The 23,979-nt window shown below is 45.8% G+C and overlaps 1 protein-coding gene across 6 annotated transcripts in view; it reads left to right on the top strand.

The window, feature by feature from the left end:
* Positions 1–23,979, top strand: part of ACSL1 (acyl-CoA synthetase long chain family member 1) — a 479,125-nt gene that overhangs the window by 428,381 nt on the left and 26,765 nt on the right. For all 6 annotated transcript variants that reach the window (XM_085641919.1, XM_085641924.1, XM_085641925.1 and 3 more), the window contains exons 19-20: positions 11,638–11,739; positions 14,507–14,578. In XM_085641919.1, coding sequence (XP_085498045.1) covers positions 11,638–11,739; positions 14,507–14,578 — 174 coding nt within the window. The remainder of the gene's footprint in view (positions 1–11,637; positions 11,740–14,506; positions 14,579–23,979) is intronic.

The raw sequence follows: 23,979 nt of genomic DNA, 5'->3' as shown, positions 1-23,979 counted from the left end.
CAGCAGACCCCATACCTTAAAGCCAGGATGTAAGGTTTAAATCATAGGAACAGCGGAGCTCTTCTCCATGGAACGGCTTTCTCCAAGTGTGTTAAAACAACATGCAACTCCGCAATATCAAAGCACGAGTCTTCAGTATTGCAGCTATGTGTAGCATGTTATGTCTAGGTGCTAGGGACTGACCAGAACAGAATAACAAGGGGCATTGTTTATCGACCTTGCACATCGTGTTCAGACCAAACTCCAGGAAAGGCAGAGGGCGCGCAAAGCAGCCCGTACTCATGTGAAAAGCACAAATCGAGTCTTGCAAAAACAAAGTCATGTAGTAATGTGCGCAAAAGCAGCAGCATGGCAGCAAAGCTCATGCTAACTTAGCAATGACGACAATGTCCCTAAGGGCCATATAACACATTTACCTTCAGCACTAGGAGTGAATTACCACCAATGAAACTACAGTTTTGGTGACTGGCCCAGTTAGTGAAACCATTCTTCATTGGACAGAAGGATTCATAATTAATTTTAAGACTTTGAAACCTTTGGTCGTGGTGACCAGGGGTGAGTAGAGGGATGGGGTTGTAGTCAGTTGCTGACCACTGAATTCCATTTCAGCTGCACCTAATAAATTATTCAGTCTCTGCAATAAAGAGTCCTTAAAACTCTAGCCATCGGGAAGTTGATTGGGCCAAAGCAAACCCCTTACTTTAGTTACCATGTATTGGTCAGTGAGCAGCCCATGGTTAACAGTTCTTTCCTCTAAACGGTTTCCTCTTTTCAGACTACACAGTAGAGGTGAGCATACGCCACTACCGGCTGTACCTTATAAAATATTTGATTAAAAATAATAGATCCAGAGACCAATGCCAAGGTCTTAAGACTCATGGTCTGCCACTCCCTTTGACATTCCTCACCCTCTTGTTAATCTGAGAAAGTATGGCCCAATGCCTTATTACTCAGAGTGTTAATGACAAAGCACATTGATGGAGATATTCCCATTAAGTGGCTGTATTTTCAACAAGTTTTCATTACATTAGACGCAAGTAGCATGACTCATTACAATTGCATGGTATATTGTTTCATTACTACTTTTTGGGTATAGCTATTATGCAAAATTAAGAACACTTATAGAATGAAATACATCCAGTTCTAAGATACAATTCCATATTTACTCCCTGGTGATCAGGGTTATGACTAGCACAAACTAAATGTTTTATGCTAACTCAGTCACTTCTGCATTGTGCCCCAAAGAAGTGGGCTGTGAAGCAGAAACTTATGACTTCTGTAAATGCTCATTACTTAATGCAGTCTTTCAGTTTGTACTTGACTATCGAGTCACATAATCAGGGTGCTGTCCCGGAAGTACTGCACTCATATCACATTTTTCAAAATGGAATTTACCATGTTTAAACCATCACCCCAGTGGAGGCCAATCCAGTTGCATGATTTCAAACTCGAATGTGCAATCGGGTGTAAAATGATGTATGTGGCTTTGAATTCTTGTATAGGGGCATCTAATAAGCTCCCAAAAGGTACATGTTACTAAACACCTTTGCACCATGTGTCCTGTTGGACAGTGAATCACAGTTAAGAGTTATCAATTAGTTAAGGTACCTCAAATGTGTTGATATACTTGCATTATCATCACCAGTCTGGATGACCACCAAAGGTGGTAGTAACAAAAATGAATTAGTTGGTTCAGTGTTTTTTCTGTCCCCTCAAACTGTGTCAGAAGTAACTTCCTTATGGATAGTAATAGGAATCTCCTTAACTTTCTTCTCCTTAAGCACAGCAGCCTCTTGAAGTCTGATCAGAGTAACAGTTCCTTTTAGTTTCCACGTTAATCCATCAAAAATATTAGGAAAAGTTTTGACTGACAATTTCACTTCCAAAACTAGTTCCTCGCTTTAGTCATAATTTGATCAAGCTTCTTTGTCACCCAGTTCCCAGAGTAGCAGGACATAACCATATCTAAGCTTCTCTGGCCTTGGATCTGAAAACGTGTACTTTAAGCCCAAAAATGTTTTTGGGAAAACCTGAATAAGAGTCTACTTTAATGTGCATATATTTAAGCAGAGGAAATGTCTGAGCGAGAGGGAAGCAGCTGAGCAGACAGAGACCAGTTTTAAAGCAGTTGCAGCCAAGGATAGATGCAATAGAGTTGGAAGCGCTGAACACCAAATGCTGAGCGCCGAGTGGGTCAAATGGCGGAACAGCAGAACGGACACAAGTTCTCTGCATTTTCTGACCTCTAGCTTTGAATTTTCTCCCTATGTTCCAGCCAAATTCTAGGTGGGGCTGGGGAGACTGATTTTGCGGTGAGCCCTGCCATAAACTTGTAGTGAATTTGTCTGAGCGTGCAGCTCCCTTTCTTGATTCTTGTGGTGGTGAACGTGTTCCCCCTTGAGCTCCAAGCCCTAGAGAACCAGTGCTTACGTTGCCGTGGGAGAACCCAGCTCAAAGGGCAGCCAGTTGGGGTGGGAGGGCAGCATTGGCAGACCTTTGCTCAAAGGGACAACCTTGCAAGGTGGTGCCGCCTGTGGTGTCTGGGAATTACCACAGTTTTACCAGTGTGCTGGTCAGCTAACCAATATCAGGCTGTTTTCAGCCGGTGGGTGATAGTCAGCGCCACCTCCCTCACCCATGCAGTAGAAAGCCCGATTAGTCTTTCGGATTGGCTTAAGCGCTTTTGATTTGCCTGATTAAAGAGCAGTCCCATTTCACAATTGTAGGAGTCCATGGCTGAACTGAGTTACCTTAGCTGTCTGGGAATTCACACGCTTAGCTTGTGAAGTCACTTGAAATTTAAGGAGAATTATAGTTGTCTGAATTAGATTGCGGTTTAAAGGTACCAGAGAAAATGTTAGCTAATGATTCAGAAACCTTACATTCATATCACTTGGGAAAAAAATGGCAGTGTGGAAATAAATGGTTTGAGGCATATGAGCTGTAGATCACATGCTTTGCATAGCCTGCCATCTAGTGTTGGGTCCGTATGTTTGCACTTCGTTTTTGTTCGAAGAAGTCTTTTCCAGTCACAAGGTAGGTGACTCCTCCTTTCGGTGATAGTGCGCATGGGCATCGGCTCCATTGTTGGATTGTTTTTTCCGCCATCTGGTTCAGATGTGAATTGCTCGCTCTGGTTCGGCACAGTTTCTCCGGTTCCTTTTGACGCGCAATCCACTACCCTTGAAGGTATTGTTTCTCGATCGTGTTTCCCATTCTCCACGTATCGTTTAGACTCAGACCTTCGATCGGAAAACTCGTGGAGGGACATTGGGCCTACCCACTCCGGGCTGGTAGGCAGTCGATGGAACGGACTCCATTCAAGCTCTGTCCCAAGTCTCGCACCAAGTTTCCGCGCACCTACCTGCATGAAGGGTGCAACCTCTCTCTATCCCCGGAACATGACGAGAGGCGGACACGTGCCGATCGAAGAAGACGCTTCATGACCAATGGGCTCGACGTCACGAGATGCAACAAGGTGGCTCCCTACCGAACATCTTCGGCGAAGATTCTGATCGAAGAACTACAAGCTCAAGGAGCCGAGGAAGCAGAACACCTCTGTGTCCGAGGCCGACTCCGACATGGAAGAAGAGGAGCAAGTTACACCGGGTCAGCGTACCAGGAGTACAGAAGCCCCCTTGCCCCAACAACACAAGACCAAAAAGGCTCTGGGCCTTCATCTGCCCCGGGCCAAGGTTTGCACCGAAAAAAAAGCTTTGAGTGCCCCGGGCCTGGCGCCAAAACACAAAGAAGCCCTCTGGCTTGAGTTGGCCCCATGCCGGCGCCGAACCAAAATACTTGGCATCCAAATCAAAGCATGTCGTGGTCCACATCCCATCTTTATCTAAAACTAAATCTTCAGAGTTGAAGGGTTCGGAGACCAAACATTCCACACCGAAAGACAAGACTCCACCAAAAGAGCCTCGGTCCGACGTTCCACATTCGGATCCAAAATAAAAAGAGCTGGTTATAAACCCAGACACTGGACATATCCATGCCAAATTGCCTGAAAAAAAGAAAATGGGCTAACAGGAGAAGTACCACATTCCTCTGAAGAGAAAAAATATGGGTACTAACCCTTCACCACCTTATATTCCACCTTCTTTGTCCACTGATCCCCAATTACTCATTATACCTACAAATTCACCACTATCCCCTGACCCACAGGATGAAGGGAATGGGGATGAGGATAGGCCACAGGATACTGATCCATGGGAGGATTGACACTGACCCAAACACGGGTAATGACCCTGACTTACATCCGTCCAGACCATCACCACCCGATGACTATATAGGTTACATTGAGCTACTTAACAGGGCTGCTCATTATCAAGGGGTGGAACTGCATAAGGAGGCTTTAGAGGAGGACTTCTTCTGCGAGACACTACGTTCCTCTCCAAGAAATACCCATACACTGACAATGCTTAAGGGGATGCTTAAACATGCAGATGAGGTTTTTAAAGATCCTGTAAGGGCAAGAATCATCACGCCTAGGGTTGAGAAAAAATATAAACCTGCACCTACTGACCCTGCCTACATCAAGGGTCAGCTGGCCCTAGACTCTTGTAGTTTTCAATGCTCGCAAGAGAGCTAAATCGCAAACCACAGGTGAGGGCCCCTCCTCCTCCTGATGAGGATTCGAAGTTAATTGATGCCTCTGGCAAAAGGGTAGCCTCACAAGCGGCTAATCATTGGCGCATCGCTAATGCTCAGGCTTTGCTAGCTAGATATGATAGGGCTTATTATGATGAGTTAAAAAAGCTCATGCAATGTCTGCTTGATGAACATAAATCTAAGGCTAATGCTCTTATTCAGGAGGGCAAACTTATCACTAATACCTCCGTCAGGTGTGCCCTAGATGCAGCAGACACAGCAGCGCGTGCAGCAAACACCAGCATACTGCTACGCAGCCATGCTTGGTTGAGAATTTCAGGTTTCAAACCTGAGGTACAGGCCTCTATTCTCAACCAGCCATTTGACAAAGAACACCTCTTTGGTACAGCAGTTGACCACACGCTGGAAAAAAATGAAAAAAGACACTTGGGTCGCAAAGTCCATGGGCGGCTTTGCAGTTACCTGCGGACAGGGGTTCCTTTCGTCGCTCGTTTTACAGGGTTGGCTCCAAGAATATTTCCACAGAAAATACCTCCTCTTCTTACAAGGGTAACAACCAATTACCCTCATCTAGGGGCTATTTCAGAGGAGGTTTTAGAGGAAACAATGGTAAGGGAAGAGGCAGAGGTAACCACACTCACTTCCCCCCCACAAATAACAAGCAGTGACTGCTTTCCTCTACCCCCCGATCATTCCACTCCTGTTGGGGGACGTCTCTCTCAATTTCTGCCTGTCTCTAACACAATCACCTCAGACAAATGGGTTCTACAAATTATCCAATATGGTTACTGCCTGGAACTTGGACACTCCCCCAAACATTCTTCCAAGATCACACAGTCACAGGAACATCTCACCTTTCTAAAGCAAGAAGTTCTTTCTCTGTTAAAGAAAGGAGTGATAGAACCAGTCTCATTAAAATATCAAGGGGCCGGGGTATACTTCCTGTACTTCCTAATTCCTAAGAAGGACTGCTCTCTTGTGCCTATCTTAGACCTCAGAACTAAATCTATACATTGTCAGACCACTTTCATATGGTCACACTTCAACAAGTGCTCCTGCTCCTTCAACAAGGCGACTTTCTGTCCACTCTGGACTTAATGGAACACTATTTCCATATCCCAATACACTCTGCTCACCGCAAATACTTCGGGTTTGTGGTAGCAGGCCAGCATTATCAGTTCAAAGTGCTCCCATTCGGAGTAACTACTGCACCCAGGGTTTTCACCAAGTGTCTAGCAGTAGTAGTAGCAGCTCATCTATGAAGACAGCACATTCACGTCTTCCCATATTTGAGCGACTGGCTCATAAAAGCCAGCTCGCAAGAAAGCGGTCTACGTCGCACTCCAAACCGTGCAGTTGCTCCACGATCTTGTTTTCACAGTAAATCTGTCCAAGTCCCATCTCCAACCATCCAACACACAGGCGTATCTGGGAGCCACAATAGACACACAAAAGGCTTTGGCCTACCCCAATCCAGCCAGAATCCGCAACATGTACACTCTACTCTGTCAGTTTCAGCCTCAACACTCATTGCCAGCTCAAGTGTTCATGCAGTTACTAGGGATGATGGCGTCTGGCATCCTAATAGTCCCTTACGCAAGACTTCAAATGCGTCCCCTTCAGGAGTGCTTAGCACATCAGTAGAACCAGGCTCAGGGTCTGTTATCAGATCTAGTGTTGGTGGAAGGCGGCACCCATCACTCTCTGCAGTGCTGGAATCCACAATACCTGTCAAAAGGGCGACCCTTCATAGACCCGGTTCCACAGATCGTGCTAACAGCAGATGCATCGCTCACTGATTAGGGAGCTCATCTCCAGATGCATACAATTCAGGGCATGTGGAGCCTGCAGCAAAAGTAGCTTAACATAAATCATCTAGAGCTGCTACCTATTTTTCTGGCGCTCAAAGCGTTTCAAGTTCATCTGGTAATCAAAGCTGTCCTGATCCGTACAGACATGACAGCAATGTAACATTCAAAAACAGAGGAGAGGCACACTCTCCCACTATCACAACTGGCACAGACCATCTGGAGATGGGCTATACGTCACAAAATGTATCTCCTTGCAGGACACCTTCCAGGAGTAAACAATCCGATTGAAGATATCCACTAATGGGAACTCCACCCTCAAGTTCTCCTCCCATTCTTCCAAATGTGGGGCTTTCCAGACCTAGATCTGTTCGCCACAAACCTAAATGCAAAATGCCCAAGCTTTGCATCCAGGCATCCCCACCCATTGTCCAAAGGCATTGCACTATGGATGAATTGGCCAGGGATATTTACCTACGCTTTTCCACCTCTCCCACTCATTCCATAAGTGGTTCGGAAGCTCAGACAGGCCTCCCTGACACTAATCCTAGTTGCTCCCACATGGGCCCGACAACCGTGGTTCACAACACTGTTGAAGCTCTCAGTAGTTCCTCACCAAATACTACATCTCACTCCCTATCTCCTCACTCGGAGCCATGGAGAGATGAGACCTACCACAAGAACATGCTATGCAGCAAAATGGAAGCGTTTGTGATTTACTATAATAATCAAATCAACCCGCTGGATGCTTCAGAACATCATTTGCTATCTATTACATCTGCAGCATTCCAATTTAGCGTACACATCCATACACTTTAATCTTGCTGCAATAGCTGTGTACCTACCGAACAGGCATCGGTCTCTCTTTAGAGTGCCCGTCATTAAAGCATTTTATGGAGGGGCTTAAAAGAATCATTCCTCCAAGACTTTCACCTGCTCCATTGTGGAATCTCAACATTGTCCTTACCAGACTGATGGGTCCACCTTTTGAGCCATTGCATAGATGTGAACTGCAATTTCTCACTTGGAAGGTAGCTTTTCTCATAGCTATCACATCACTGAGGAGAGTAGGTGAGCTTCAGACACTAACCATAGAAGAACCATTTTTACAAGTACACCAAAACAATGTGGTTCTTCGGACCATCCCTAAATTCCTACCAAAGGTCATTTCTGCCTTTCATAGCAACCAATCGGTTGAGTTGCCTGTGTTCTTCCCTCAACCAGATTCTGTGACAGAACCTGCTTTGCACACTTTGGATGTGAAACGAGCACTACTTTACTATGTAGAAAGGACAAAACCTTTCCGTAACACAAAATAACTATTTGTGGCTTTTGCTCCACCACATAAAGGCAATCATGTATTGAAATCGGGTATTGCAAGGTTGATAGTAAAGTGCATTCAAACATGTTATGCAAAACGGACATTGACAATTCCCCCTAGAGCACTCCACACATAAACTAGGGGCTTCTATGGCATTCTTAGGGAATATACACATAAATGACTTCTGCAAAGCTGCAACATGGTCTACACATCACACATTCACAAAACATTATTGTGTAGATGTGTTAGCAAGACAGCAAGCTAGTGTGGGCCAAGCAGTTTTATGTACACTATTTCAGACGACAGCAACAGCTACAGGTTAGCCACTGCTTTGGGAGATAACTGCTGTATAGTCTATGCAAAGCATGTGATCTACAGCTTACATGCCTCGAACAAAAAATGCTACTTACCCAGTATGTATCTGTTCTTGGCATGTAGAGCTGTAGATTCACATACGCCCACCCGGTTACCTATACCTGTTGCAGTAACATCTAACTTAGATACATATATTACTACTCTTACTAACTCCATTATCACCCTCTGCGGCAAACAATCTAACAATGGAGCCGATGCCCATGCGCACTATCACCGAAAGGAGGAGTCACCTACCTCGTGACTGGAAAAGACTTCTTCAAACAAAGTGCAGGCATCCAGACCCAACACTAGATGGCAGGCTATGCAAAGCACGTGAATCTACAGCTCTACATGCCAAGAACAGATGCATACTGGTTAAGTAGCATTTTCCTTTCTGCTCACCAGCTTTGATAGTTTTGTTGAAGTGTTACAAAGCATTTTAACTTGCTAGATTCTTCGAAGTCTGTTATAAATTCTAATTCAGAAACAAATAGCCCCTTAGCTTCAGGTTTACAGCCGAGAATGTTCCACATTTTGACTCTGACCTTGCAGCTGACCTTTCTTTTGAGCATGGCAATGTGAGCCTTGTCTCTCCATCTCCCTGCTTCATTCTACCTCCTAACAAAAATCTACCCCAAACGTATTGGGGAATGAAAGTGTCAATCTATCCCCAGCGCACCTATTTCTCGCAGTGGATGAATTTGCGTACTCAAAAGGTAATTCCTATTGAACTTCCCAAGATGTAGTAGCCGTGCCTGAATTCTATATATTCAATATGCTATCCTTAATGCAACCCACATTCCAAGATATGTTGAAGGCATTGTTCCTTGTGAATACCCAACAAGCAAAACAAATTGAATTACTTGATAGTATAAGAGCAGGGTGCCTTTGAAATGACGACAGAACGCATTCCAGGGTTATCAGATATCTTCTCCTGACAATGCTGTTGAAAAGTCTTTGAAGAAAGATGTTGGAAAAATAAGGTATTGTGGAATTTTAATCTCGGAGTGAAGAATCTCATCTGTTAGAAAGCCCTCACTAGAAACAGTGAAGTGACCAAAGCTTAAAGTACTTCCTTAAGATGAGGGTGGTCAATCTGTTAAAAAAAAATAAAAAATACAGGTTGAGATAACTTGTTTGATTACATGTATGAGGACATTACCAGTACATTTGTAATCTTGGTGCATTAACTACAGAAATAATCAGATCCTTTTTTCCCTTCATTGCACTACTAAGGCCCGAAAGGAACGGTATTTGGTAGACATGCTGTTAAGTGAGGTGATCAGTCACTAAGGAATCGAGCACATGATAAAGTGTGTGTCGATGTAACAAAAAAGAGCAGTGGTAAAGGGGGCTCCGATTAATACGATTGTTATGAGAAAACAAGAGGTTCTGGATCTAAGCATAAAAATTGCGCATTGCATCTTCCTAAACCTAATAAAGCTGTTGAAAGAAGATATAAGACCTTTAAGGAAGGGATTCAGCTAGCCAGGGCAAACCACTCTGGTGAAAGGAGGAACTACAAAAAATGTTGCTGGCATACAGATTGTCTTTGGATGTCAACACGGGTAGGACACAGTTTGAACTATTCTGTTAGGTAGAAAACTAGGCGCCTTGTTCATTCCTGCATCGATGAGTTGACAAAGGGATGGTGGATATCTGAGGTGGAGCAGGGAAGGAAAGATGGCTAAAGAGAATAACATCTGGATAGGAGAAAAGCTATTAAAGAGTGTGGTAAGTTTAGGACACCAGCTGGGTATGTGTAAAGGCACAGTTTTATTGCGCTTCATCAAAGATTACGAAACCGTTCAGAGTAATCAAGTTCAGTAATACTTTGAAAACTAGTGATGGGAGAGTAAGGGATTTGAATTGTGTATGTATATGTGAAAAGAGGAGTGAGGGTGGTGAAACTGTTATTGAGAAAAAAGGAAGTGATGGAAAGATCTGAGGGTGGTTTTGGAACAGCAATGTCATATTTGAATGATACAGGAGATTCCTTTTTAAATAAACTGCTTATCTTCAAGTCTATATATTGGTTTGAAATTGTCCTTAGGACACTGTTTAGTTGTATTCATCTAGTATATGTTTCTTTACTCATAAGCCTTTGTACTCTGTCAGAATGTAAAAATGAAAGATGTGGCCAAATCTTACTTGCTTAAAGCTCAGGTAATCGGTGCAGTTTTGCACGCGCCCCTTTCAAGCCCTCGTTCTTGCAGTGCATACAATAGGTGACTAATCTCAGATTCATCACACATTGTGTCACCTCAAAAACACAACCACTGTTGAGGTAGTGGGATTGAAGCCGCCTCTCCCCCTCCCCCCCCCCCCACACACCCCTCCTGTCAATCCTCAACCTTCACAAGTAAAACCACAGGTGACCTCCAATCACATCCTTGCCCCTTTTTGGGCAGTATCTAAAAGCACAAAGCATCAGTCTTGTGGTGCTAAAATGCTCTATGCAGACACCATGGGATTTACAGAACTGCTCTCTGGCATTTTTTTCAAACTCTTCTGCAAACCATGGGTGGCGCAGGAGGGGTGGAGGAAACACACCTGCCCCCTTTACAAGTGGATGGCACTTTCCCCCTCAAAACAATAAATACTGAAAATGCACGTACACTTATTAATTCCGGTTTAATAGCTATGTAGCTGCTATTTAGTTCTAAATCATCAATTAGGTTTCCATGTACGTTAAATATCAATTGTTATTATTAAACAGGTGATACTTTCTTTAGTGGTAAATGAAGGATTACTCAGTTTTTCTAATATCTTTATTTTCAGCAATTAAATACAATAATATAACCATGTGAACAATGGTGTTGGTTCAGTACAGAACACATTCCCAATTATCACGATTAATTAAACTTATTCTTTCCTACACTATATAGGATTCAGAGGGACATCTCCCAAAGTACATGGCCGTACCATTTGCCACATCGTTTATATGTTCATTAAATCAATTGGTCAAGTTATCCGGGCATTCGTGATTACGTAGTTGACCCTGTCAAGGTTTTAATTTGTGAGATCAAAAGGACCATCCAGTTTAGAGACAATTGACCTAGTTCTTCATGTCTAACAATCACCAACAATAGGCACTCTAGAAAGTTAATTTGTTTGACATCTGCTTTGGTTTTGAGATCTGTGGTGACATTCACCAGATGACCCTTTTAATTTAAACACCAGTCACTGTGGTTGGAGTGTTGAGGTGCTTGCCTTTTTTGTGTGCATTTCCCACTGAAGGCTTTCTATTAGATGTAGTTAACTATTAATGTTGTGGCTTTTAAAAAAAGTGTTCACGAAAATCTTAACGAAAAGCTAATTTAAAAACGCTAATTAATAGTCAAATCTCTTCCCGATGCAGTTTATGTAGAAAACCAAAACAAATATAATGCATTGCCTTACAATGGTGAAATGGCTTGATAATTGAAGGATAATATATCAAATTCTTTTCTTTCCATGTTCTATTCCTTTGCTGACATGCATCCATCTGTTTTAAGACCCTCTGAAGATATCTTACATACTCTGTTTTTGCACTGCCAGGCTTTCCTCGTTGCCATTGTAGTGCCAGACCCTGATACCCTGACATCTTGGGCAAAGAAGAGGAAATTGGAAGGCACATATGAAGAACTATGTAAAAACAAGGTATGTTAGGGTTTCTTTATCCCACACTCAACGTGAGTGCTAAAGTACAAAGTTAACATATTCCTCTTGGCAGCCGTGCTTCTTTTAAACAATGTATGCTTGTTTTGGTTTAGTGGGACCGATTCTTGCTTAGCCGTGGAAATGTCTCAATGTTTACATTTTGAGCAAGCAGATTATAAATATTTGCCTGTGATTAACCTTCTATATCACACTTTTTGAAGACACTTGGGTCGAATATTTTCAAAAAATCTTTGGTCCCATTTCTGGTGATTTGAATTCTCATTTGAAAGATCCTCTATTAATTTCAAATACTTAATTTTTGAATATTTTGAGATTAGAAATGCCATAAACCAGTGTAATAGGACTAAGCTGGCAGGACCGCACGGTGTACCTATTGATTTCTTTTTCGATAAACCGGACATGTGGGCCCCTTTTTTAACCAATGTTTTTAATGCAATAGCTAGTGTTGGACTACCAGAATTATGATCTAAATCCATTATAGTCCCAATACACAAAAAAGGTGATAGATCCATTTCGCTGATGGACCGCACAGCAAAATTAATGGGACACGTCCTACTAAATAGACTAGTCAAAGAAATATCCTGATTCCGGGGCAATATGGCTTCAAGAAACACAAAGGCACTGTGGATCTATGTTTAAATTTACATTTGATCGTCTCCAAATATGCTGTAGCCAAAATGGGAACGCTCTACATGGAGTTTATGTATTTGACAGCAGCTTTTGACTGCGTTTCCCACCCCCAGTTATGGCTTATTATGGAAACAAGCATTGGCAATGCAATAGGACTCGCATTTACGTAAGACCTATTGCATTGCAAATAGCAATGCCTACAGGCGACGAGACACAAGGGGGGGCGGCGGCGACGAGAAGGCATCGGACTGCGGGAGGGGGGGCACAGGAAGAAAGTAGTCTGTGCTGTGAAGGGGCCAGTAGCCGTGGAAGGACACAAATGACTGACATGGCTGTTACAGGGAGGGACTAACAAGCTTAAAACCAATTGGAAGGCAGCATTTAGAACCTAAGCCAATGAAGAAGATGGGCCGGAGAGTGGGCGGAGCTTCCACAAAGCTGCCACACTATAGTGTATTCTGCATGCCTCGCAAAGCGATGGGAGCGCATTCGCGCTGCAACGCTAGGCGAGACCTAAAAATGGGCATTGATAAAGCCATCATCTCCTTTATAAGACAACTGCACAGGCTACAGCCCGTGTACAATACGGAAATAAAGGAGAATGTACAAGGTGCTTTAGGATAGAAAGAGGGGGGTCAGACAGGGGTGTCCTTGCCCCGCTTCTATTCACTTTGTATACTAATGGGGTGGATGCCCTCTTGCTTGACTCCACTTTAGATGTCTCAAAGATAAATCAAACTTGCATTCCCCTACTCCTTTATGCAGCTGACGCAGTGCTAATTGTCTGGACTGGCTTGGCACTGCAGAAACGGAGTATGTGTCTCTTGTGGAAAAGCTGAACCTCCATGTAAATGAAGCCAAATCATTTGTGCTAGTGGCTGGCCAACAGGCAAAGAAAAACCTTGTCCTTCACATAGATCGTCGCAAAATTGAACAGATACCTTTTCGTATTTGGGAATACTGTTTGATAAAACTGCCACTTGGAACCATATTATTGACAACAGAAACTTGTTTTTAGGAAAGTATTAATGCAATTTTTAATTTTATTTAAAAAACTGGGCTCTAAACCACTAGATGTTACAAAACAGATATTTAGGGCCAAAACGGTTTCTGTTGTAACATATGGAGCAGAAGGATGGGGATACACTAACTCCGAGTCATTTAAGGCCACGGAAGAATTTTATGAAAAAAATTAGCAGCCCTTCCTAGAAGCTGTTCTTCTCTTAATTGACACCTTGAGCTAGGAGTACCATATATAATCCACCAGGTCCGTCTAGCACCAATCTGGTCAAGGGAATAAATCTCAATCTAGAAGGCACTCAATCTTGTGAAGGGAATCATCACACTTAACTCAGAATATCATTAAGAATTGTCTTTCACTTGATAAAGCTCATAAGATGCCATGGATCTCGTATGTTCAACGTACTCTCACTACCTTAGGTCTACAACATCTTTTCGTGACCCCAACTAATTGTCGGTGAATATCTAAAAAAAAATAATTAAAACTAAATTTTTATGCGAAATGGAAAGAGTAAGATATGCATATAATAACCAAAAATGAACGGTTTTAACTTATTTGAACATACCGGTTATCCCGGAGGGAACAGCTTCTTATCTGTTATTTATTTGTAACAAACCTTCAGCATCTATTTGTACTGTTAAGGTTCAGATTAAATCTTATCCCCTGCATGTTGAGCTTTCCTCTGGTATCTACTCGCAGCAAGCGTTTCATTTTTGTCAATGTGATGGAGTTTCGACTCAAACTGATTTGCACTTGCTGTTTTTCTGTAAACACTATACACTTTATCGGAAAAATGTTATAGCTCCAATCATGCGCAAATATAATTTTAGGCAATGTCAAGTTGCGTTATATTTTTTGCTAATGTTACAAGATCATTCTATCTGTTATTCAGTAGCATCTTTTTTATCTTTAGCGATAAAAGTATGAAGGCTTATGAAATAATTCTAAACCAGCTATCTGTTAAATGTGTTTGTATCTGATTCCTTTTAAATGCTTCTTGTCTATATTTTATTGTAAATTGTGCTTACATGATCTATGTGCTTTATAGATCGAATAAAACATTTTGATTTTCACACTTTTTCACTTTTTTAACAGGATGTTAAAAAAGCTATTTTAGAAGATATATTGAGGCTAGGAAAAGATGCGGGTCTAAAATCATTTGAGCAGGTAAATGTTTACTCAAAAAGAACTTGTTTGAGATTACTTGGTATGCTGTTCCATGATTTTAGCGTTCCAACATTTGTAGTAATATGGCATGCAACATTTTCTGATTAGTGCCTTTGCTGTCTATGCATCTAGTTTTGTATCCTGAATCAATATAGATTCATGGATGACACAATGTCCTTTTCTGTGACTAGACTAGAACCGGTGCTCTGATGCCCTGAATATTGGCAACCTCTTTAGAAAATTAGGTTTTTGCCATTGGGTAGGTCGCATAGGAAGAGTATAGAGGATCTGGTGTACCAACAGCTGGAGGAGGAATCTTCACATAAAGATACAGGTCCATTCATTTTCCTAATCCAAGTATGGATGATGTGTATCATATTCACTTGTATTGATCATTTTTAGGGCTACAAAAGCATGATGTTGGGTGATTTAAAAGTTTGTTTCCATCCATGTGTCAGACTGATTGTGACCTCCAACCTGTGAACTATCGGGAGTTTGGTGAAACACACACGATGTAGACCCTTTGGCTAAAATGGCAGACAAGTTGCCTGCTGTATGCCACACCCTCTGTACCTAAGATTCAGCTTAGAATTCAGTTAATGAGGAGCACGCATGATGCTGACATCCTCACTTGGGCAATGATAGATATTTATTCTCAAACACATCTGGGCACTCACTACCTTACTCAATCAAATAAAGTGCTTCAATTGTTGACTTCAATATGAGATGACAAGGCTTTAGAATGTATAAAATATTATACCTAGTATCATTAGAGTTTTAGACCGTAAATTCCTAATTAAAAGCAATGGGGCTGCTGGGGTTTGTCCCATGTTCTCCATAATGGCTGAACCCCAGCAGCCCTATTGCTTTTAATTAAGAAGACAGAACAACATTTGCCCCAGCGAAATCCTTGTTGGGCATCTCCTACATCTGGCAAAGGACTAGAACGCTGATCAGCTGCAGCAATATGAGAGCTTGCCAGGACCTGGAATATATTCTACAAAAATGGTAGGATTCAGGCTTGCTGAAGCATGGCTACTCTGTGCAGATGTCTCCCCTATATGCAAGATGACTCCCAGAGCTTGTGGCTGGTTACAGCCCGACAGAACATTCACTTGGGCTCAAGCTTCTCAGCATGGAGATAGAGGGAGATGTTGGACTTGGAGGTCCTGTGTTTATTCTCAGGAAGTAGAGACTAACAGAATGTAAGATGTCCTTCTACATCTTTGGCACCAAGTCTTACAGAAATACAGGGCTTTCATTACATCAGACTATGATCACATCCAGTGCGTACTCATAAACCACATAAGCAAGGCCCTTTCTGGGCGTCCTGGCATAGTCCTTCACTGGGTAGTATATTGCATGTGTACTGTAGCACTAGTTTCTCATTACCAAAACATTATTGCTCTTCAGTTGCATAACTAAGTTGTTACCTTTGGGCACTTATCTCGGTGTATGAAGGACCACCAGTCAAGGCATACTTCAGGAGGCAGAGGGGTTAAAACTAAGTTTCAGTATGACCGTTAAAGTCAGTGGGATCTTTGGAAAAAATTAGAGGACTATTATTAATCAATAGTGAAATTTTAACATGTTTGGGTTAGATACACACACAATCACAATGTGATGGTATATTCTGTGGCTGAGGTCTGATTGAAATGTTATAGCTCCTTGGTTCACGGTGCTAGATTACTCTTAGCAGTCGACCTGTGGCCAGTGCTAGCTTATTGGGCTCATTTTTGTTGACTCAGATTGCTTATGTCTCTAGTCTTTTGTGAAAAAGTTTCTCCTGGAAAGGACATGGGCAAGGAATACAGATGCAGACTCGTGGTAAACTCTGGTCCTGAACCAACCTTTAGTCCCACACTGCTAGCAAAGGCAAAAAAGTCACACCCAAAAAAGTACTCTCCAAACCAATCGCCAAAACTTCAAATACACCAACCAGTAATGTAAGTCAAATTCACTTAAATTTGCTAATAGTCTACAATGTCTCGCTCTGGCACCAGTGTTCAATTAGAGTAGGGTCTACAGTTAACAGGAGTCCAGCAATGGTTCAGGACCCAACTGGCCCCTATGCCTTTTTAATGAGGCAGATAGAAAGGGCATCCAAGATCACACTCCTGAGTCCCAAGGCTGCCTTTAAAGTTTAGGGGAAGCCTAACCTGAATAAAGGAACACACACAAAAAAACCAACCACTGATGTTATTTGTAAGCTAAATAAGTGTCAAATGTCAGTCATGTTGTAAATACACCACCACAGGTCTTGGTATAAGCCTAAGTGGTTAACTTTATTAAAACACCCTAACCAAAATCAGCACCGCTATAACTGTCCCCTGGTTACTTACTGACATAGTCAAAAGATAGCATTCTAAAGTAGAACATCACTCATCAGGAATTGTACTGACCGCAAGATACAAACACCATGCATCTTTCCCTATTATAAATTTACAAATGCAGGAACGAAAACAAAACTAATAGATAAAATTAAATTACTACAAAACAAAAAGTTATATTCTTACAAGGTACAAAAAACAGTAAATCAATAGAGCACATAATCTTCAAGATTTTGAGTTCGTCCCTCACTTAACACATGTCCTGGTCCACTGATTTCTTTAGCTTGTTCGTTGATAGTGCCAGCTTCGTTACCAGCCATTCTATCTTGATCCGCCCCTAGGGAAGCACCATCACCATCTTCTCTTCCATATTCCAATTTTTTCATTCACTGTTTTCAATTAATTACTTGACAACCTTGACCTGTATAGTGATTTTGGACCATACAGCACCTCCAACTGGTGCTTTCTCAAGTGCCCAATCATCCACCTTCACTTTACACACTCTAGTCACTTTTCTCCTGTCACAATAATTAATGATCCTTCTGGACAACATCTGTGCACACATTGACAACTTCTCCTACGCCGACGGTACACAGCACATTCTCTCCTTCACAGATAAGGCCCCTACACAAGAAACCCAATCACTGCCTGCATGACCGAAGTTGCTAACTGGATGAAAGCCAACTGTATCAATCAACAGTGAGAGGAGCAAAGTGGTGATCTTTGGCAAGAACACCTCATTATGGAACTCCAACTGGTGGCCAGCCGAACTCTGACCCACACCAAGCACCCATGCTAGGAACCTCAGAACAGTCATTGACCACAAACTGGACAGGGCTGCACAAGTCAGTGCCATCACTGCATCCTGCTTCCTCACCTTGAAGATGCCGAGGAAGATCTTCAAATAGCTCCTGGGCAATACTAGAAAAACTGTCACTCCCACCCTAATCAGTAGCAAGTTGGGCTACAGGAACACCCTCCGGTGTCATAAAGTAATTCAGTAGTAGACTATAAGCCATCCAAAACTCTGCAGCCAGACTCCTGTTCAACCTCCCACACAGAACTTATCGTACCACACCCCATGGTGCTCCACTGGCTCACAGTACACAAATGTACTCATTTAAAACTCCTCGCATACAAATTTGAGGCACTACACATGTCGGGGCCCCCACCCACCAAAACAGTCTCCTCTTTCCACCAACCACTCGGATATCTGATTCCTCTTAATCACACGCATCCACAGAACTTTTATCAGGAGGACAGGTTTGTTTATCACTCCTAAACATTAGAACGGACTCCCATCCCATTTCAGAGCCACCTCTCTTGTTCTGCAAGAAGCTGAAGACCTGGCTTTTCAATTAACCAAGGCAGGGCCAGACAGACCTGCACAGCCCCAGGATAGCTTTGCGGGTAATGGTACACTTTAGAAATACACCTAACAATACACTTCTTTTTCTTAGCCATTATTGAGTAATGAGTTGTTCGAGGCATATGAGCTGAAGATTACACACTGTGCATAGATCGCCATCTGGTGTTGGGCCTGGATATTTGCACTTGGTTTTTGTCCTGGAAAGTCTTTGGAAGTCACGAGGTATGCGACTCCTCCTTTGGATCATAGTGCGCATGGGCATCGGCTCCATCCTCGGATTGTTTTTTTCCACCATTGGGCTCGGATGTGTTCTCGTGTTCCAGCTCAGAACCGTTAACGGTTTCTCTTCGACGCGCAATCCTTCCCATCTTTTTGTTTCGATCGCGTTTCCAACCACACGTGCCCTTCAACTCAAAGTCTTCGATTTTGGTCGTTGACGGAGGCCATCAAGCCGCCCAGGGCCTCCTCTCCGGCTCATGGAAAGGACGCCATTTAAAAGTGTCCTCGATGTGGGTCGAAGTTTCCCCGCACTGACCTACATGAGGTGTGCAACCTCTGCCTCTCACCGGAGCACGGGCCAGAGACTGTTCAGCTTGTGCCTCCTTCCGCTCCAAAAAGACCATCCAGGACCGACTAGCTCGAAGAACAATGGCGCGCTCGTCATCTTCGATCCCCGACGACATCTTTCAAGAGGGCGTCTGTTCCGGAGCAGGGTCGAGCCGAGGAAGCCATCCTCAGCGCCTCCGAAGCAGACGATTCCGACGTCGAAGACATCACTCCAGCTCAAAGGGCCGTGAGTACAGAAGTCTACCCCGACCCACCCACCCCCTCGACACAGTCGAAAAAGGCTTTGGTGCCACCTCCACCTTCGGGCCCAGGTGCACGCCTAGATACTGCTTCCCATGCCCCACCTTTGGGCCCGGTAAAGAAGCCTGCTAAGCGTTTAGCCGACTCGGGCTCGAGTCAGCCTACCCTCGGTACCGACAAGCCTACTCCGGAACTGAAGAAAAAGGCGTCTTCCACCTCATCCACACCGACCGCTGCTTCCACATCGAAGCTCTCGGCATCGAAGACTAGCACCAGTTCTTCGGCACCGACAACACCCTCGGAGCCGACAAAAAGCCACCCACCGAAAGGCCCCGAAACTTCCAAACCGAAGACCTCGGTACCGAAAAACAGCACCCTGCTCCAACTCCAAGAGACACTTCGAAAATACACGGTTCCAACACTAAAACCGCCACCGAGGCCACGCCCAAGAAACTTACGGCACCAAAACCCTCGGCACCGACGGATCTGCCTCCCATAGATTAACTGTTTCGACCAGATCCTACCCAAAAGACTCTAATGAAGGATCCTAAGACTGGTCATTTAATGCTCAGTATCAAAAAAAGAGCACTACACATGCCTGCGCCTGGTCCACCACAAAGACTTTGCCACCTCTCTATTAAGGATTCCTTCTCCTTGGGGGGCGTGGCTAGCCGAGCTGCGGAATGGCCGCTGCCTAAGCGAGCTCCGCCGGCCGGAATAAAATCCTACAAAAATCCTGCACATTTGGGCGACTTGTGCCGCTGAGGTCCACTGACCGGCAAGCGTGGGGTGTCCTGCGCCCTTGTGAGACAGCTGGTGAGCCGAGCTGAGAGATCGACGGAGCTGCGGCGATCGGCGCGCTCGGGCGTGAAGAGGGGCTGCGGCGGCCGGAGCCTGGAGTCGGCGCCGCGAAAATCGAGACCGAGGCGCGGATGCGGCCGAGGGCCCGGCGCGGCCGTTTGCTTGGACCATCGGCGTGGAGCGCAACAGCGGGGGCGGTTTAGTGGCCACTGGTGATCCTGAGGTGCCGCGAGGAGGTAAAGGCTGAGCACTCGCGCTGCGAGACACTCCAAGGAACGGCGGAGGAACATTACCTCGCTACCACTCTGAAGCCATAAGGTGGGGCGCCCACTTCAGCGTGACCCTGCGACCTGGGAGCCGGAGGATGCAAGGGGCGATGACCGCTGCAGACGACCGTCTGGTGGCTGAGGGCGCGTGCTGAGAACACGACCGGGCTGTAGGGGATCGGCGGGAGTGAGGATCCATGAGGCCTTGCCCCGGACCTATGACGACGCGATTGGCTGATGTGGTGGAGATTGAGACGAGTGAGAGGGCCTGGTAACCTGCGGAACTCTGCCTGGAGGTGAGGCTGCTGGCGCTGCGCCGGACTGGTGAAGCTGCGGAGGGAAGCGACCGACAGTGCAGGAATTGGTGGTGAGGTTTGCGCCGCAGGCCGAAAACGTGCGCCGATCTCTCCTGCTGCGACATAGGCCCTGGTCGGCCCCTGCCTGGATACTCTGAGGAGTCGAGCTGAGGGACCGCAGTAGTTGGCCTGCCCAGGACCTCACGGAGCCGGTGGTGTATCTGTGGAGGTGGAGATGGGGAAACACGACACGAAGCAGCCGAAGCTGACCTTCGAAAGCAAGCGAGCGACTAGACAGGCAGAAACATGCCCAGATGCAGGGGCCGAGGGCGGATCGGACCCAGGGGTGGAAGATCGCGGAGAAGACTTGAGAACCCTGATGCTGGAGATGAGGTCCAGCCTCCGGAACATCGATACGAAACTAGACACCCTCACTTCCCAGCTCGAGACGGTCAAGACGCAGGTGAATGGGCACGAAACGCGCTTGGACACGCTGGATGGCCGCACTGCTGAGTTCCACGAATTTCAAGTCGAAACTAAGGAGCAGCTCCTGCATATGGACAGACTGCTGAATGTTATCAGGGCCAAGAATGATGATTTAGAGGCCCGATCGCGCCGCAGCAACCTTCGCGTCACCGGCATTCCGGAGACGACTGCCATTTCTAAAATGGAATCCTACATAACCGATCTTCTACACGAACTGTTTGACCCGCATCTCTCCGCGGTCTTTGTGGTGGAAAGGGCGCATAGATCGCTTGGACAGAGACCGCCGGTGGGGGCGCCTCCAAGACCCATCATTGCTAAACTCCTCAACTACCAAGACAGGGACGTGATCCTTCGGCTTGCCCGAGAGAAAGGCAAGATCACACATCAAGGGAATGCCATATCCTTTTACCCTGACTTTACTCCGGCGGTGCAGGCGGTGCGCAGGGAGTTCGCGCCTGCCAAGCGACTCCTCCTTCAGGCACAGATCCCATATTCATTACTGTACCCGGCGAGGCTCAAGGTATCGTTTGAAGGCACAACACACTTCTTTGCGTCTGCCAAGGAAGCGATGAAATTCGCAAAACATGCCGGCGGCAAGAGGTCCCAGCGGCCGGCGAAAATGGCGGAGAATGGAACTGGCGCCCTGAGTGACAATGACTGAGGGGTATTGTATATCTGACGGCTTCCTTTGCCGCTTGTGCACCTGAACCGCTGTCTTTTGGAGGGTGGGAGATGTAGGCTTCCTTTTTTTTTTTTCCTCTTGTATGGCTTTGCCGAGACGCCCTGCTACTCCTTTTTTACACTTTGACCTTGTGCGGGCCGTGTAGCCTGCAGACCTTCTGGCCGCCCTGTTTACAGTCAGGGCAAGACGCTGGTTCCGGCACGCCCCCATGGGAAGACTCCCGAATCTGTTGGTGGTTTTTGACTTTGGGATGGGTACTACATGACCTGATTGGGGGGTTGGTGTGGGTGGGGGGTGGGAGATATGGTTTGTTCTTTGTTGGGTTGAGGTCCACTGCGTGATTACACTGTCAGCTGTCACTATGGGTTCTGTAGCGATGAAATTGCCAACTGTCCACATGTCCTACTGCAATTTGCTGAATAGATATGTAAAATGCCAGGAGTAGATAAAACTCTAAACTGCTTGACATGGAACGTTTGGGGGCTCAACGACCACAGGAAGACTCGGTTGATGCATGCGTATCTGGTGCGCCATGGGGTGGATGTCTGCATGTTGCAGGAAACACACCTGAACACCGCCCCCGCCCGCGGCCTGCGACACACTAGATGGGGGCATGTATATTCAGCCATATATTCCAACTATGCACGCGGGGTAGCTATCCTCATACGTCTGGGATTGGACTGGAGGGAGGGCCCGGTTCAGTGTGATCCGGAGGGTAGGTTTGTGGTGGTCCAGGGCATTGTATGCGGTGTGTCGGTGGTGTTTGTGGCGGTGTATGGACCGAATGTTGACTCCCCGGGCTTCTATCATAAGTTGTGGGGACAGGTGAAGGCCACTGGGTGTGAGACGATTATCTGGGGAGGGGATTTTAATGCGGTTCTAGACGACAAGATGGATAGAAGGGGAGCGGCTCGTACGTTGAACCCGCTGGCAAGTTCTGCACTAGGAGACATTTTGACTGATGGGGCACTGGTTGATGTCTGGCGGGGGAGACATGCGGCCCAGCGGGAGGGCACCTGTATATCGGCACATAGCGGAGCGTGGTCCCGCCTAGATTTCTGGCTGGTGTCGCGAGACGTCGCGCTGTGGACGACACAGGTGGAGCACATGCCCCGCTCGCTATCTGACCATGCCCCCTGCATGCTGCGTCTGCTACTCCCGGGCGACCCCTTTCCAGCGTTTTCGTGGAGACTCCCGCCTCACGCTCTGCTCGATGACGCGTTCAGGGAAGAGATACGGACTGATATCACGGATTACTTTGAGCAGAATACAGGCTCAGTGGCGGAGGAATCGACCTTGTGGGAGGCCTTTAAGGCCGTTATTAGGGGCCAATGTATTGCCCGGCAGGCAGGAGTATTGCGGGCGATACGAGGCACTCTGGCGGCGCTGGAGGCGGACATCAAAAAGCTTCAAAGCACCTTCTTCGCAGATGGTGGAGCTGCGGTGGCGGGGCAGCTAAAAACTAAATTGCTGAACTATGATGAGGCGATGAGGGAGGTCAAGTTCTTGGGGAAATACGCGGAGGCTAGGCGATATGGCGAGGGAGGGCGTCCCGGGAAGTCCTTAGCCAATATGCTTAAACCGCCTCGATCCGCGACTTATATTCACGAGCTGAGTACATTGGACGGAGGGCACCTACACGATAAATACATTTTGGGGGCGTTCTCGGAATTTTACGCCCAACTATATACCAACACCCAGGATGCATGCCCTGAAGGTCTCGCATCCTTCCTTGACTCCATCGCACTGGTGTGGTTCAACAATAGACACAGGGAATACATGGACCTTCCTATCGACGCCACGGACGTGGCGCAAGTTATTAGAAGCCTGCCGCCTGACAAGGCGCCAGGGCCAGATGGCCTGACAACTGCTTTCTACAAGGCGTACGCCGACGAGCTGGCGCCGAGGCTGTTGTCGGTGTACGAGGAGGCCCTGGAGAAGGGGGTGCTACCGGCCACCATGAGGGAGGCGCTGATAATCACACTGTTGAAGCCGGACAAGCCGGCGGACGATCTTAATTCTTATCGGCCCTTATCATTGATTAATGTTGACATGAAAATCCTAGCCAAACTGCTCGCGAACAGGGTGCAGCCCATGTTGCCGCTGATCGCCCTTCCGGACCAGTCCGGATTTATACCGGGGAGACCGACCTCCCATAATCTGCGCACCGTCTTTGCCGCGTTGCACTACCTACATCCTGATGTCAGAGCTGCAGTGGTATTTTTGGATGCCACTAAGGCCTTTGACACTCTAGAATGGCCTTACCTCTTCCGGATATTGGAGCGGATGGGGTTCAGTGCGCTACTGCTCAAAAGAATCCGGCTGCTCTACACCATGCCAAGGGCAAGGGTGAGAGTCAACGGG

The sequence above is a fragment of the Triturus cristatus genome, chromosome 2_2 (assembly GCF_964204655.1).
Source record: "Triturus cristatus chromosome 2_2, aTriCri1.1, whole genome shotgun sequence".
NCBI lineage: Eukaryota > Metazoa > Chordata > Amphibia > Caudata > Salamandridae > Triturus > Triturus cristatus.
Note: the sequence above shows the minus strand (reverse complement) of the source record. Positions and strands in the feature narration are given on the sequence as shown.